The following is a 17,317-nucleotide window of genomic DNA, read 5'->3' as shown; positions in this document are numbered from 1 at the left end:
CATCATCCATTATGACATGTCAACATCATGTGGTATAAAATTTGACAAGAGTAGTTTGATTAATAACAGTTAATTAACGGTTACTTATGAGGGCTTAATTGATTTAATATAAAAATATAAAAATTTGATTGAATATAATAAAAAATTAAAAATTTATTTAAATTTTTATAATAATTTAGAAATTTTTTAGATATTATGTTTATTTTTGAACTCTTCAACTTTTTTTTTTTGTTTCATTAATAATTATAGAGTAGAGTTTGGAAAAATAAAAATTTTGTAAAAAGAATTTGTGCTCTTAGCTAGGCAAGTTTTTTTTTTTTTTTATAATTTTGAGAGGGGGGGATTTGAGCCCTACTCATTATGCAGAGGGATACACACCAACTAATAAGCTAAATGCTCGGGTGCAAGCAAGCTCTATTTTTGGAAAAAAGGAAAAATCAAATGGGCTCCATGAAATATGATCTTATTCTAATTAACTTTTGTAAATAAAAATTAAGATTTTAAACGTATATTCTTCTTCAAGATAAATATGAAAATTCACAAAAAAAAGGGATGAAAATAGGGCTCACCACCCTGAGCGCCTGACAAGAATAACTGAACATGGCTTGGTTAGTGGGCTCAAGTATCGAACTTAGTCCAATTCTCCAAGAACAAATTGTAAAGCCCAATTAATTGGGCCTACATATTGGCTAAAACCCAACTCAGATTCACCAGAAAAGACCCAAAACACCCTCAAAGTACAACTCTAGAGAGCCCAATAAGGCAAAAAACGAACCGCCGAAGAGCTTTATAAACCAAACGATAAAAATAGGGTTTTGAAGTCTCTCCCATACCAAGAGGAAAAGGTTTTGCTCTCCAGCAGCCGTCTGCTCTTTGTTGCTAACCAGCACAGCTCCAACCATGGCCGTCGGGTACGTCATTTTATCTCTTCCTCTATCTTATTCATGAAGTGGGTTTAGCTTCCTTTCTTAGGTCTGATCTGCTTTTGGGTTTTTTCTTTGATTTGTAATATAGGAAGAACAAGAGGATTTCCAAGGGAAAGAAGGGAGGAAAGAAGAAGGCGTGAGTATTTTTTTTTCATTGATTTAAGCTTGAATCTCATTTTGGGTATTTTGTAAATGGATCTGTTCGTTTAATGCTGATGTTATTTGTTGGGGTTTTTCTTATAGAGCTGATCCATTTGCTAAGAAGGATTGGTATGATATCAAAGCTCCATCAGTTTTCACTACCAGAAATGTGGGGAAGACTCTTGTTACCCGTACTCAGGGTACCAAGGTTTGTTTTTTTATTACCGTTTTAAAAATGCTTCTTTTTATTGTATGTATGATTTTTTGATATTTTGAGGCTGAGGTGAAACTGGGTTTCATAGAGATTCTTTTTTCATTACGGTTTTTAGGTTTTATAGAAACGAGATAAGTAAGTGTAGTGTTATTTTGATTATTCTTGTTTTCTGCTGTTTTGCTCACTATGAAATTGGGAATTGCATTTTTTAGCTCTGCCATGTTTTATTTTGTAGGTTGTTTTGTTTGATCCCAATGATCCTTTTGTTGGCTCAAATGCTGAATCTTTTATTTTGTTTCATCTACTAAACTTTTAAAAGCTTGACATGTTATTATATTATGAAGCAAATTGGCAACTGAATACTTAGTTCTTAATACAGTTTAAAGATCATGTGTCCAGTACTCAGTATATTGTCCTCACTTTTAAAAGATGGAGACTTCTTTAGAGGAGGGAGCTTAGACCTGCTTGCTACATTTAGTAAAGATACGGTACAGATTTCTATGTATACAGATAAATTGTTTGAACTTGGTTATATGATGACAGATTGCTTCAGAAGGACTCAAACACCGTGTGTTTGAGATTTCACTGGCCGATCTTCAAGGTGGTGATGAGGATCACGCTTACAGAAAGATTCGGTTGAGAGCTGAAGATGTTCAAGGAAGAAATGTTTTGACCAACTTCTGGGTATGATAAATTTGGAAATCTTTATTTATTTTTATTAATAAAGTGTTGTTTCTAGTAATAAATTAACAAAATTGGTTTATTCTCCTTTTTAAATATCCAGGGAATGGATTTTACAACTGACAAACTCAGGTCTTTGGTGCGTAAATGGCAAACTCTGATTGAAGCTCATGTTGATGTGAAGACAACGGACAATTACACTTTGAGAATGTTCTGCATTGGATTCACTAAGAGACGCCCAAACCAAGTTAAAAGGACTTGCTATGCACAATCCAGCCAGATTAGACAGGTACCACCCCGATATTCTGCAAAATGTTTAGTACTTGTGACTTGTGAGTGAATTTTCTTGACTCACATACCTTGATACATATTGTAACTTCCCTGATCATTTATTCTGTGTGCTTTTCCTGTAATTGGATGATATGGTGAATCCCATGATAACTGAGTGAAGTTGCTTTTGTTATTCAGATACGCCGGAAGATGAGAGAGATAATGACTGCCCAGGCAACATCCTGTGATTTGAAGGAATTAGTTCAAAAGTTCATCCCCGAGATGATTGGAAAGGAAATTGAAAAGGCAACATCTAGCATCTATCCTTTGCAGAATGTGTTCATTCGTAAAGTCAAAATTTTGAAGGCTCCCAAGTTCGATCTTGGAAAGTTGATGGAGGCATGTTTCTTATATCCTCCTCTCTGCTTTTATTTTTCCCCGTTTACTATCAACCTTTGCTTGGAAAGTATCCCATGAATAAGATATTCAAAGGCAAATTTTCAATTGCGCCTAATTTTTTTATTTTCCTCATATAGGTTCATGGTGATTACGGCGAAGATGTTGGTGTGAAATTAGAGAGGCCTGCTGATGAGACAATGGCTGAGGCTACTACAGAGGTCGTAGGAGCTTGAATGAAAAATCCTTGAATGTCTTGTTTTTGTTTTTTCAGCTTCTAAGAGTTTTGTTGATCATTTTCTTTTTGTTGAAAACTTGAGTAGAGTTCTCCATGGTTTTGATGTTAAGGATATGATTTTGCAACGTAATTGAGTAGACATTCTGTTACTCATTGGACATGTTTTTGGTATCTAGCATCTATACAATTAATGTCATATGCCATTTATCTAAAATGACCCTATTGTAAGCTTTTATTGCTACATGAACAGCCATCAGGAACATTGAATATTTTAATGGTGGGGAAATCATTTCAAGTACTATCATCGATTTCCCCCGCCCCCCTTTGCTTAAAGGTCCGAAGATCTGGCTTGCGTTATCTTTAATTATGTCTTTGTTAGTACTATAAGTTAAAACTTGATAATTTGTTGGTTTTATATGAAACATTAAGTTGTGGTGCACGGAAGGTATGCTAGGGTGAAGTCGTGAAGGTTATAATTCTGATCACCATCCAACGTGCAAGGATTGGGTCTTTCTGATTATAATCGTATGCGTGCCTCGTAGGTTTGGATTTCTAAGACCAGCCAGGCTATGAGGAGTGATGGAGGTTTTGAACTAGAAGATGCCATCTGAGATGGAAAATGGAGTTTTGATTCTTTTGGAAGTTACTTGCGATTTAAAGCTAGCATTAGATTTTATTTATTAAACCAACTACAAAAGTATCTGGGTGGAAGTTAGGCCGACAATTAAATCATTTTCAACAAGACAATCGGTGGTTTTAAAATGGCTTTGAAAGTATTAGAAGAGCTACTCACTACCTCTCGTACAAAGCATGATCATGGTCATTTGCAGTATAGTGCAGCGTCATTAGTTTCACCCTCGTTCCTCAGACACCAGCTCTGCTTAAATAACACCCAAATGATTTGTATTTCTATGGCCTGAGTCTGTAAGATCAAACAGGCTGCTTATAAAATCTAAAAACAAAATGGAGTTGAGAATATGAGCCTTGAGCAGTTGAACTGCATGTTTCGTGTTTCAATTTAATTGACCAGGCTAACTGCAATTGGATATATAAGTAAGTTCTTTGACACTGCTACCCGAAATTACAAAATAAAAATGCTGGAGGCAGCTTATTAATTGATTAGATCAGGCGTAACCCTTACAATGCTCTAAAAGCTAGAAGTAACAGTCTGCTCTAACAGATCTTAAGCATAAAACCAGGAAAATTCCAAGGGAATTTGTGGCTAACAAGGAACGACAGGTTTTCTTTTGTCTGAATGCTAGCCTCAGTCTCCTTTAGCAGAAGGTCTTGCACATCCACAAAAACAAGCCTTCTTCCGTCTTCCAGTACGTCTTCCACCACTGTAGATGAAGTCCCTCAAGAGAATACCTGTTCTGTTTTTCCCATTGCTCTTCCTTTCATCTTCCAGTTTCAGCAAAACATACTCGATGCTCTGCACCTCAAACTGCAATTTTCCAATCTTTTCAGACCCTCTTTGTGCCTGGTCTCGCACTTTTTTCCAGCAGCTATTTCCAGCTTCTTCCAACTCAGCTGAGTTTGTCCCACCTGAAGATGAAGGACTCTCTTCAACATCTTTAGTTAATTGACTATTAACATTCACCAACTCTGTGATTGCGTCCTCCACCTCTTGCAATTGCTCTTTCACTTGACCATATTCTAGATCATACGCCTTCTTCCTCTTTTTGATTTCCATTCTCTTTTTGAGCTCTTTTACAGTAGTTTGAAGAGTCATCAATTTCTGAGCATCAGAAGCAAGCCTCTCTAAGACCTTTCTGCTTTTCACTCCTTTCTTTGGCTCTCTAATGCTTGTAGATATCTCTAGCTTATCAATGCTCAGCTCCTTCTCAACCTGTGTTCCCAAAGAAAGATCATCATTTTTCTGCTCTACACCATTGAATGGATGACAAGCAATGATCTCCCCTGGTACAATTGCCCGTTTTTGCATGTCACTCATTGTTGAATCAACACCACATTCATGCTCAGCAGACTCCCACAGCTCAAGCATTTGATCATCAGCTGTGCCATTCTCTTTCTTGCTCCTTCCATATAATGAACAATCTGAGACTTGATCCAGGGGAATGTCTTTCAACAATATCCCATTCCTTAATTCAGAAATTTCTGGTTTCATCTTCTTTGACTTGAGGTTTTCAGCAAGCTCATCACTAGGTTGCATATCTTTCTTCTTTATGTTCTTTTCTTGATACGAGGGCTCAATGCCATTCACTGAAGCTTCTATGTAGTAGCTGTTCCTATTACTTTCTTGCATTACAAGCCTGTCCATTTCTTCCACCACTGCCTTTTCAACTGCTTTAAGCCTAGTGTGCATCTCCTGCAACTCAGAAATACCAGCTGTCAAAAAAGAACTTTGTTCTTCTTTGACTTTCTCGAAGCTCATTTCATGAAGGTCATCAGCCATTTCTACATCCTGGAGAAAGCCAATAAATAGTAGTTATAAAAGTAGTAAAATCTGATAATCCAACAAGCAAAAGGTAGAATATATGCATGCATGTATCATGGATTGGGCCCAAAAATCTTCTATTCTGACCAACAAACTTGGCTACATTATGTTGAACCAATTAAGGGGACACTAGAAACTTCTTCCAAACTTGGATTTGAGACGCTAAGTTGTTTCAATCATAAAAAAATCCCCTAAAATAGAAAGAAAAATTACCTTGTCGTTGTCATAGCTTGGAACACAGAGCTTTGGCTGAAGATGGGCATTATGCTCAAGGGATGTTAAACTGTCTCGCAGTGAAGCTATGACAGGAACATATGCAGACATCTGGACCTTCAAACCTCCAATTTCACTTTCTAAAAACTCAACCTTTTCCTTCATCTGTCCTATTTGCGCACTTTTCAAAGCACTTTCTTCTTCAAGAGTCACACAAACTTCAGTAAGCTCATGCACCTTATTTTCAAGTAGAACTTCGCGGATGGCAGAAACTTGGAAATCAAAGTAAAATGAAGCAGCCTCAGCCTCCCAGAGTTCAAACTCATTGCATCTCTCTTGCAGCTCTAGACTCAGGTATTCCTCATGCAACTTTTGTTCTTCAATTTCCTTCTGTAATGTAAAAACTTCAGACCCCAAATTTTCATTTACTTCACGAAGGTGTTGAAGTTCCATTTTCTGTTCTTTGCTATCTTTGGACAGTTTGAGAATCTGCTTCTCTAAATTTTCTCTAATCTGTTTCGATTCCTCGCATTCCCTCGTCAGTTCCTCAAGAATCCTGGACAACTCTGCATTCAAGTTATGTGCAGCCTGAAGCTTTTGATCTGCTTCTGAAAGCTCAATGGTCTTCTGTTTTAGAAAATCATTACCAATAATAATTTGATAGTTTAATTGGTCATTTAAATCTTTGACAGCATATAGCTCCTTGTGCAACTTTTCAAAAGTTCCATTCAGATGTAAATTTTCAGCTTCCTTCTTGTCCAGCTTCTCCTCCAGTTTCCCAACCTTTTCCTTGAGTTCAGTGTTTATCACTTGGAGACCACTTACATCTTCAGCAAGAGCCTTAACTTCATTAGCTTTCTCAGCACCAAAGGTCTCTAAAACCAAAGAAAGACTACTAAGGGCTACTGCTTCTTGTAGGGCAACATTGTTTTCGTCTTCAAGAATATGCATATCCTCTTTGAGGTCCAAAAATTTCTTGAGCAAAAGTCTGTTTTCTTCAAGCTGCTTGAAATTTTCCTCCTGTAACAGCAGGCAAGCTCCCTGCATGCTCTTCAACTTTTCATGTTGGGTCTCCAATTCAGCATTTAATATTTCTTTCTCCAGCTTTCCCTCCCGCCCTTCCAACATCAACTGCTGATTCATCTCCACAAGCTCCTGCTTGTTTTTCTGCAGCATGGCATTCTGCTTTCCCACAATCTCAAACTCATACTGAAGGGTTCGACTCTCTGACTCAAGTTCAGTGCCCTCTAATTTGAGTTGTCCAATTAAAGTTAAGAGCACTGAGTTCTCAACTAGCAGCTGCTGCTTCTCCTCATTGTTTCTTGACAGTGAACTCTTTAGGTCTTCAACATTATCCAATATATGTGAAAGAGGAATTTGATCTGATTCAATCACATCTCGATGCCCATTAACTGGATCAAACTGAAGAGCCCTGAAAACTTGATAAATCCCTGACCTCAGTTTTTCAATTTCATCCAACAGGAATTCACCCTCTATCTGCTGCTCAAGATTTTCACTCTCCAACTCCCTAATTAGTTTATCTGACAATCTGGATGCCTCAACATGCTTCTGACATTCAATCAACAGAGACAAGTTTTTTTCCTCAAGATCTTTTATAAATTTTTGTAAGATGAAGATCTCAACCTGAGCCTTGACAGCTTTATCCATCTCTTCTTCAAATTCTTTCTTCCTCAACCTACTTTCTTCTTGCAGTAGATGCACATGGTTTTCTAAATCTGCTAACCGAGATTCACTTGATTGCACATAACACGCACGCTCTTGTTGTTCCACACTAAGGGAATCTCGTAGTTCTTCCACTTGAGAGAGTGTTGATTCTTTCTCCTTCTCCAGGTCAGCATATCTTTCCTCCAGTTTATCAAATCTGAATTCCAGGATGCATAGCCTCTTTTCGACATTTACGAGATTAGAGATCAGGCTCTCTCTTTCATTTACAAGATTGGATTTCTCATTTTTGAGATACTGGCAGAATTCTTCTAAGCTCTTTGACTTTGATCTCAAGCCTTCAAGCTCAATATTCGCACAAGAAAGGGAGCTTTCCAGCGATGTGTTTTTCTCCAAGAGCTTCTGCATATTCTCAGTCATCATCTGTAACTGAGAAAGAAGAGTGGCTTTCTCAGCAAAAAGAGAAGATTTCTCTCCCTGAAGAAATCCACGGGACTTTTGTAATTCCTGAACCAGCTCCCTTGACCCTTCCAATTTCCCATTCAACTCTGATAGTGAACTTCTCAAAACAGCATTCTTCTCCAAAAGGCTATCCATGTCCCTCAATTTCTCATAAAGAATTTCAGTTTCACCTCTATGCTTGCCACATTCTTCTTTCAGCTTTGAGTTCTCATCTCGCAATTCCTTCACTGACGACTCTAGGCATTCCGGATTCAAACCCACAGACAGCAGCTGCTGAATTAAAGCTTGGTATGCACTACTCAAGACCTCAATTTCCTCCTTCAATTTGTGAACTTCTTGCTGGATGACATTACTTCGCTCGATTTGTAGTGCAACCTCACATTCAAGTCTTTCTTTCAGTTCCTTCAAGCTGAAAATTTCGTCTTGCAGATTCTGGATTGAAATAGCAGAAGAACTGTTTAATTCATTGAGGCTCTGATTTTCTCCCTGCACCTGCTGAATGTCTTCTTCCAATTGCGTGTTGCTTATCTCCAACTCCTTCAACATTTGAAGCCTATTTTGAAGCTCCAATGTCAAAGCTCTCTGCTCCTCTTGAGATTGTGAATGCAACTCTTGCAAAGTTTGTAGGGTGGCTTCAACTTGCACAAAGCGTAAATGTTCTTCCAGCAGTGAAGTCTGAAGTTTTTCCAACTCCTTTTGCTTCTCTGAAAGTTCTTGATCCTTAATTGCTATTTTCTGCACCAGATTATCTGCCTCTACCTGTAGAGATTGATTTGACCTCTCCAGCAGAAAACGCTGTTCATCCACACTCCTCAATTTTTCAGCATTGACTAGAATTTCACTGTTTAATCGTTTTGCATCCTCTTGGGCACAAGAAATTTCACTCTCCATCTTGGTTATTGTTTTCAAGCACTGCTCATACTGGAAAGCTGCAGTATCTTTCTCTTCTTTCAGCTTAGCAAGAGCTTCTTTTAGTGCTTTAACTTCACTTTCAGCTCTCTCAGTTTGCATGTTAAGCATTTTTGCGTTTTCCTCAGCAAGTGAGATTTGATTTTCTAATGCAGATATCATATCAAGACACTGCTTGTATCGTAGAAGACCAGCCTCCTTTTCAGCCTCTAATCTAGAAAGCTCTATCTTAAGATTTCGAGCTTCAATTTCTGCTTTAAAAGCCCTGTCACTAAGCCCCTTGGCATCCTCTTGGGCTTGGGAAATAGTATTCTCCATGCAGGATATTCTTTCCAAACATTGATTGTACTGATGAAGACCAGCATCTCTCTCAGCTTCCAATTTAGTTAATGATTCCTTCAATACTTTGATTTCAATTTCAGCTTTGCCGGCTCGTTCATCAAGATTCCCAGCATCCTTCTGAGCCTCATTAAGTTCTCGCTCCAGGCTAGATAACTTCTTCAAACTCTGATGGTACTGGAGAAGGACAGCTTCTTTTTCAGCTTGAATCTCAGCAAGTGTTTTCTTCAAGGCTTGTGCTTCAATTTCAGCTTTACCTGCACGCTCAGACTCGGGAAGAACCCGGGTCTTCAGATTTTGATTCTCAATTGATAACTGAAAAACTCCACCTTGCTCACTTTCCTCTGCTTCACCACCATTCCCCTTCTTCATCCTTCCTTCAGCAATATTGGAATTTGGAGGCACTATTCCTGAGCCAAATATCTCATTCAACTGCTTTAAACCCCTTTTGCTTATTCCAGAGTCTGATTCTTCTAAATTTCCAGCACTCTTTTTTATAGCATGAAAAGTTGAAGACAGTCCCACTGCATCCTTTTGCAAGTCATCTGGATCAAAGAACGCACGGATCGGGTGTGGCATTTCTGGGGTGTGCGGCACGACCTCAAGGCCTGAAGAGCCCGAGGGTGAATCATCAGCCAGTACAAAAGGTACTTGGTTGGGAAAGGCTTCTGCCATGGTTCGATGGGCATGGCGAAGCTCCACGGTTGCATGATCATACCTCTCCGCCAATGCACGGTAAGCTCTATAGAACTCCTCAACCAATTTCATGAGCTCTGGCCGTTTTTTATAGTACATTTCTGCTCTTCTGGCAAAAGAATCTGCATCTTCTTCAATCAGCTTGATCATTGCTTTGACTTTAGTATCCATATCTGTTGAAACAGAATAGCTCAAGTTGAGGAGATGGACCAAAATACAATAGTAAATCATAAAGGAAAAAAGAAAATGACACTCCATATCTTAATTATACTCCAGAGATTAAGAGCTAAGGGGTATGCAATGCAGATCATGCACAAAACAATTGTGATATTAATTGGATCATCCATTTTTTTTCAGATGCAACTATGTGCTAGCTGGTTTGTTATGCAGAGAAAAGAAAAACAGTGATATCCCACACTTGCTGGAAAATCAGTACCAACTTGGTATTATCATATTTGAAGACTGCACAACAGTAATTCAAACAGTAAAAGCTTTTATCCTAATATAAAAAACAAAAAAACAGTTTCTAATATTCCATCCTAATGAATCAATTAGAGATGCAAGTGACTTTTAACATTTCCTTCAGTAAGCTTTCAATTATTTAGCAACTTCCCACTGGCACACATAACATATTACCTAAGTTTCACACTAACATCTGACACATAAAAGTATGAACTGGATTACATCTTTTCTAACATACAAAATATTTTTGCAGTGAGAATATTTCTAGAACACTGACAGAGCACTTTTTAGAAAGAAAATTTATACCTGTAAGATTTTCTTGAAGCCATTTTGAATTTTTTGGGCTGTTGTGACTGTCCCACCACCAGGAATATAAGCGTCTAGACTCAGAATGTAACAAAGTTGCCATGATTCCAGCAAAGAACAACAGTGCAACAGGTTTGGACTTTGCAAAAGCCTGGTCCTTATACCAGTGATAAAAACCCAAGTAGTGGATCCAGGCCAGAATAACAATTTACTCTGCTCTACTACCCTATATCTTTCTGAAACAAGAGGTCTTTATGCCTGACTCCTTGCACCTGTGCAACCAGATAATCAAGTCAAGGGACTTTTAAGTACATTCAAAACTACAAAATTCACACTGGTTTCTTTGAACTATTGAAAAAAATGCCTGAAAACTTATCATGTATATAGTGCAAATTACCTGCTCAATCAAGATCACTCGAATGATTGGCAATTGTGACTGAAATCCAGCCTTCAAAGTGAAAAAGCACTAATCCACTGAAATGACAAGGGCGATGTCAGATCTTCAACTTTGTCAAAAAAGGCTCTAGTAAAAATAATGTCAACACTCGACAACTAAAATTATTCATGATTAATCAAACAACTGGAATGCCAGGAATTTAGAAACAAAAACACAGTGCATGCAGATTCTCAAAAGGCAGGATATAACATAAAGCATTTGTACTTGCAGTGAAAGTGATTCAACAAGAATGGAATCATGTTAGATAGAAAAAAAGTTATTTGGACCCAGTGGTCCAATTACCAAATGAGTTCATCATACAAATCTACTATTTAAAAGGAACATGATCTTTAAGCAAATTGATCTCGAAAAAGAGGAAAAACTACAACATGACCACGAGTAGGCAAAACTGGGAAAAGATACAGTCTTTACAAACAGCAACATCAAAGACATACCAAAAAAACAAAATTTAGTACTGGAATCTGATCAGCAAGCAAAAGCTACATTCAAAAAATCAACTTTTTTGAGCAAATGGTCATCAACAAAAACTGCAAAATAGAAGAAAAAAAAAACGATCTTTACAACAAAAACTTTAACTTTAAACAAATGGTTAATCAACAAAAACAGCAAAAATGATGAAAAGAGAAGTATTTTAATATCAAAAACATGAACTTTAAGCAAATGGGTAACAAAAAAAACCTGCAAAACAACAAATCGTTAACAAAAGTTAGGATCAAGAAACCGTACCAAAAACACCTAAAGAAAATTGGGAAAAGGGACTCTGATGATCAGCAGCTGTGATAGTAAACCTCCAGCTGCATCTTCTCCAAAGTTAACCCATTGTTCCCTCTGTTTCCTACACACACTCTCTACACTCCTTTTTCTCTCTCAAATGAGTTCTTTGCATTATATTCTTAGATTTGGCAGAGAGAGAGAGAGAAGGATAGAGAGAGAGAGAGAGAGAGAGTAAAAAAGAATGAGCAAAGTTAACCAGGTCAGACATTTATGAATTTTCTAAAAATTCATGATATTTCCTGTACAAATAATTTGCAAGTAAGGAAGGGACTGAATTGGACTTTGCCTTCTTTTTTATGATAGAAGGACTTTGCTTTGTTAAATTTAAAGATATGGTACTTATGAATGGGGAGATTATGGGAATGGTCAAATCCTTTTTGCTGTCTTTTTCTAAAGTTTTTCTGTTTAATTTTACTGTGCTATGGGCAAGTATACTTGAAATGGAAATGGAAATGGAAACTAAATGACTTCTCTACCCTTGCTTAAGATCTCAATAATGTTCTTTCTTGGGTTTCAAAAAAGTTTGCTTTCTGGATTCAAGTACACAAATTATGCTCCTAATCAAAGAGTTAATTTTTTTTCTTTTGAAAAGGAAGAGAAAACCCTATCTTAACCTTAACAAAAAAAAAAGGAATTTTGTCTTAATTTTGTCTTATACTCCTTAATCATTCAAGTTTAAAAATTTTCATTATTTGTCATTGCATGAAATTTTCAAATTCCTTTTTACACATAAATTTATAATAAAGTATCTCATGAGATTAAATTTCTTTATTAAATTCTCGAAGTTATAAGTTTTTATAAACCTTATTTATAATAGTAAATTATTAGTGAGTACTCAAAGATTTAGGGTTCGAAGTTATTCTCATATAATCTATTAATTTACGAAATTATTTGAAATTTTAAAGTGAACCTATAATAATTAACATCGAGTTATATCCATGATAATATTTATGAGTTAAATTATGTATACATTTGTATAAAATACAAAAAATTGTCTTGTAATATCCAAAAAAAAGTAAAAATAAAATATCAAAATGATGTATGTTTAAGCAAAGGATTCTTGCTTTTCCTTTTTTTTTTTTTCATTTTTCTTCTTTTTGTTTTATCAAACACATAATTGCCATTAAATGCATCTCAAATAGACAATTAATTTGGTACAGTTGGTAACCTTTCACACAAATCACATCACCTACAAACCTAACTGAGGAACTGATTTGCATATTAAAGGTCACCTTTTGAAAATCACAATTTTTACTAAAGTGATAGAGTGAGAGAAGCAATTTAGTGGTGACATCCATTCCTCCTTCTGTTACCAAATTAATATGAAATTAATTGTGTTTAGGCCTTCTTGAAAACTCAACATACATATTTAAGACCAATATATGACTAAAATGTGAAACTAATTAATCATGAAATGAATTAAATTATTATTGCTAATGAATTGTGAGTTTAAGGTCTTGTTCATTGTTTACTACAAAAATATATATTGTTCAAAAGAAAATTCTAAGCTAGTACTTATGCTCTTAAATTAGGGTTAAAGATTTTTTTCGATTATAAGACATTTGGACAGTTAAAATTTCAAGACTCGATTTCAAAAATTTTGGACAAGATGAAAGAAGATTATCGAATTATCTTTTAATTTGCAATTCAAACCCTTCGTGTAACCTAAAAAAAGAGTACACTATAGCTCTTGCACCACCCTAGAGCAAGACAATTACAAAGTTCCATTATGGGAGTAAAGATTTCAATGTTGGTAGCCCCAAGCAAGTTGACTTATTGCTTATCAACAAAACTAGAAATTCAACTAACAACACTTAAATGGTGTCGGTTATGAGAGATAGACATTGGAAAAGACTAGAAAATTCTTCAAGATTGATCCATCATAGGTTAAAAGTCAAATTAAATAGTAGAAGCTCTAACAATTCTGACATTTTGATCATTTTCAGAACTAGACAAAGGGAAAGGATTATAAAGAGTGGATCAATCATGGCTTTTGATATATTTTTTGGTTCCCAAAATTTATAAGTTAAATAAAGTTGTTATTGGCCCATCAAACAAAAACAAATGAAGTTAGCTAGCATGCAATTCTTAGTTCATAAAGTATATATACGTGTGAACAAATTGTTCTATTGCAATAGTATGGACTTGAAGCAAGCAAAGCAAGCCAACAGATGGTACAATTATATTAAACAATATGGCAAACCTAATGGCCATTTTCTTCAAAATTGACACATTATCTGCATTAGGATTTTGGATTACGTTTGTTTCTTTATTGAGGTAGGCTGTTCCCTTTCAAAGGGTGGGCCTCTAGGAGTGGTGCCACTTTTGTCATATTGTAAGAAATCTCCTTTATAGAATTTCAACTTAACCCCTTCAAATCTCAAGACTAATAAATTTCTATGGAATTATTCAAATTCAGAATCATTATTCTTTCACTCTCAACATTATGTTGCTAGTATTTGATGAACTATATTATATATTTTCTAGTTATGATCAAGCTTTTAATTGGGTTTATGGACAACCACATTTTAACTGGCAAAACTGCCCCTAACAAGGGTGGTAGCTCACCCACTAATCTTTGCCTAACATTTTGCCTTTTGGTTGAGAAAAATTAAAATACTATTTAACTACTAGATATGTATTATTCACATGGTTCATTTACTTTCCCTTTTGCTAAAGGTGGGAAGGCAAAATAAAACTGTTTAATATACAAAAGAAGAAAAGGTAGTACATCATTTCCATTACAAAGAAGGAAGGAAAAAAGGGTGTTAAGATGATAGATGATACTTACCAACCGGGAAAACTAAACATGATTACACAAGGGAAAGTGAGTTTAAGAACCATAATCATGATTCTTGGGGTTAAACCATTTGAATCTTTTTCTCTTTTTTTTTTTTTTTTTTTTTTTGCTTTAGTAGGGTAGTTCACCATTGTCTTGTTTCTAGCTTCGGAAAACAGCTGTTTTCAATGAAATTCTTTGAATATTCTAATAAACATCAAAGCCGTGGGATTAATTATCCCCCACATGGATGATGACAAGGGATGGATCTTGACTCTAAAACTACATGTGATGACGGATCATTATGGGTCCACTGGCCACATGGGGTAGCACCATTTCTTCACTGTGTCTGCAGTGTCTTAGGGTACGAAACCATGCAAGTCTTTGCACATCGACAAAACCAATGTTTATAGGAGACCATCCTTGTTAAAACTTGAGTTTGGCATCGCATTAAGTTGTCTAAAAGCAGCTTTTGAAAGTAAACGAAATGGAGAGGTGCTTTTGTCAGCCTAAAACTTTTCCCAAACAGTAATGCCAAACTAAACCGAAATGTTTTGATGGGGAAGGTGGCTTTTGTAGCCTTAAGATTAGATCATTAGGTACCGCAACCAAGACCCCCTAGCTATACATTATAGTTATGGACATAGTCCCCTTCTGATTAAATTTGTTATGGGCCAATCACTAATTTGATCAAAAAATAATTGAAATTTTTTTTTTCAAACTAATAACTTTTTACCATATGTGTTATTGGTACCAATAAGTTGAGAGACAGTGAGAGAGGAAAAAAGGGTATGAGAATATTCTTGGAAGAAGAATTGAAAACTATCTGTAGGATCAACGAAGAATGGTCGGTTTTTGATCCCATGGAATTGTTGGGCCCCAAAATCAGGTTATGGCATAAATGGTTCTGTCTCACTCCAGTTTCTCCACCTTTCTAATTGTATTTCCCACACCCCATCTAACTTTACAGGTCATTGAAAGCGTGATGGTTTTGCCAGGATTTGGCTCAAGTCCAAAAATAGATGCCGATGTAAAGAAAAAGTAGTGCCAAAATTCTTCAAAAAATATGAAGATTTGAATTGAACCCAAATTTATGTGATGCCAAAGGAGAAGAATACAACTAAAACTTTACTTAGACAAAGTTTGTATACAGGTCAACTTGAATGTCACTCCTATCCTTTTTAAAGCACTATTGATGCTTACTCGCTACCAAAGCCTGCCTGGCCATGCTTTGAAGGCACTAGAGCTACCAAAAATCACCGACAGTATTGATCTTGATAACTCAGTCTCTCTCTCCCCAGAGAAGGAAAATGGAAAACTAAGCAGTCGGTCTCACTAAAACTTATTGGGTGGGAAAAAGTAGCTGTGAGCAAAAAACAAATGGATGGATGGTATGGAAGACTTTTAGGCTTCTATCTACCTCCCTTAATTCACACTATTAAAACCAGCACCCCTCCCCCCCCCCCCCCCCCCCACCAACCACAACTACAACTTTTGCCTACAAAATCTGATAAGGAAAAGTGGAGAAAGAGAAAAGAGAGGATGAAAAATGCAATGGGGACCCCGACATAAAGATAATTCCAGATTGTGTTCTCGTTTTTTAGTGAAGTAGCCAGCTAGGCTACCTCTTGTTTCCCCTCCAAAGATTCTGAAAAGTTTCAATCAAAAGCAACAATTATTTTTTCAGGGTTTTGTGCTACTACAGGAAAAAGGTAGTAGTAAACTAAGCAGCGAAAAGGAACAAAATCTCCCACACATTGCCATGATGAACGGAAAAAGGCCATGACATTGGCCATTGCCACCTCCATTTCTCTTGCCCATGTCCTGGAGCAGCTATTCTCCACATTCTCTAACATGGAAAGGTGTGAACAGTAAGTGGGAGAAACACTATTTTGCGGCACTGGGTTCCTATTAGATTAACCACATTATACTCTTTGCGGAAGCCACAGTGGATGCTTATATACTTTGTTTGCCTATCATCCTTTCTCTTTGGATCTTACAAAAAAATTTTCGACTGATGAATGTCAATTAAATAATTTGTTTATGAATGATTTTTGGTTGAGTTTACAACATCTTAATCTTTCCATAAAACCTTTAACACTGGCCAAATCCATAATAAACCCATTGAGTGAAACAAAAGAACAGCAAAACTGAAACTTAGTCCTAACTCTAATTCTATCTTACCACTTGGACCAAGCTCTATTTATGGAAAGATCTCCAACGACAGCTTATCGCGTTTGATTCTGCTTCTTTCGAGTTGGCACGGCTATTGCAACCTTCACCGGTTAAATTTATAAAGACTTTTGACGAAGTTAACCCATGTTGTGATACTTGAACGGAGAACTAGACCAAAGAAAGAGGATCGCCAAACAATCTTGCAAAAAGCCCTTTGATTAACCCCACGAGGCACGAGCCCACTTTTGTCCATCAGAATCCTGCTCAATCCTACTGGGCCTCCTACAAGGCCAGTGGGCATTCATGCATGACTTAACTTTGGGATTCGGAGGTCGGCCCAGTCAGAAGTTAAGAGTGCTTTCATGAAGAAAACGCTCGAATTTAACGTATTTATGCATATGTTGTAGCTCTAAATTTTGCCAAAGGCGTTACCGAGGAGGACAAAAGTTTCTAACAATTGGCACCTAGGTCTGACCAATTATCGAACCCAACTTTGTTTTCCTACGCCGTCTGTAATGGCCATCCGAAAGCCCCTCTTCATCTACGCAGGCTCTCCAGAGATTCCATTCATTACCAAAACCTAAGAAAATGGAGGCATTATAAAGAAATATCTCTAACACCATATAATCCTTGCCATTGCCACATGCGGGCAAGACATCTCTCAACGTTCAGACGCTGATGTATCCTAACAGGAAAACGTCGGATCTCAATGCCTAATGTTTTTTGGTTTCCAACACA

The 17,317-nt window shown here is 36.7% G+C and overlaps 2 protein-coding genes and 1 long non-coding RNA gene across 3 annotated transcripts; 2 read left to right on the top strand and 1 right to left on the bottom strand.

The window, feature by feature from the left end:
* The first annotated feature begins 777 nt into the window (after window positions 1-777).
* LOC18603037 (small ribosomal subunit protein eS1) lies at window positions 778-3,080 on the top strand. Its single transcript, XM_007034773.3, has 7 exons — window positions 778-911; window positions 1,015-1,062; window positions 1,170-1,275; window positions 1,825-1,965; window positions 2,066-2,251; window positions 2,431-2,631; window positions 2,769-3,080. The coding sequence occupies exons 1-7, from the start codon at window positions 901-903 to the stop codon at window positions 2,862-2,864; spliced, it is 789 nt and encodes a 262-aa protein (XP_007034835.1). The 5' UTR covers window positions 778-900; the 3' UTR covers window positions 2,865-3,080.
* Window positions 3,081-3,883: 803 nt separating this feature from the next.
* LOC18603036 (protein NETWORKED 1A) lies at window positions 3,884-10,530 on the bottom strand. Its single transcript, XM_088805178.1, has 3 exons — window positions 10,395-10,530; window positions 5,538-9,799; window positions 3,884-5,291 (listed from the first exon to the last, which is right to left on the bottom strand). The coding sequence occupies exons 1-3, from the start codon at window positions 10,495-10,497 to the stop codon at window positions 4,131-4,133; spliced, it is 5,526 nt and encodes a 1,841-aa protein (XP_088661304.1). The 5' UTR covers window positions 10,498-10,530; the 3' UTR covers window positions 3,884-4,130.
* On the top strand, window positions 9,528-11,379 carry LOC148763366 (uncharacterized). The gene is made up of 2 exons (XR_016025716.1): window positions 9,528-9,665; window positions 9,984-11,379. It is a non-coding gene; the product is annotated as an uncharacterized LOC148763366 (long non-coding RNA).
* Window positions 11,380-17,317: the final 5,938 nt, after the last annotated feature.

Source organism: Theobroma cacao, chromosome 4 (genome assembly GCF_053813885.1).
Source record: "Theobroma cacao isolate CCN51 chromosome 4, ASM5381388v1, whole genome shotgun sequence".
Classification (NCBI taxonomy): Eukaryota; Viridiplantae; Streptophyta; class Magnoliopsida; order Malvales; family Malvaceae; genus Theobroma; species Theobroma cacao.
Note: the sequence above shows the minus strand (reverse complement) of the source record. Positions and strands in the feature narration are given on the sequence as shown.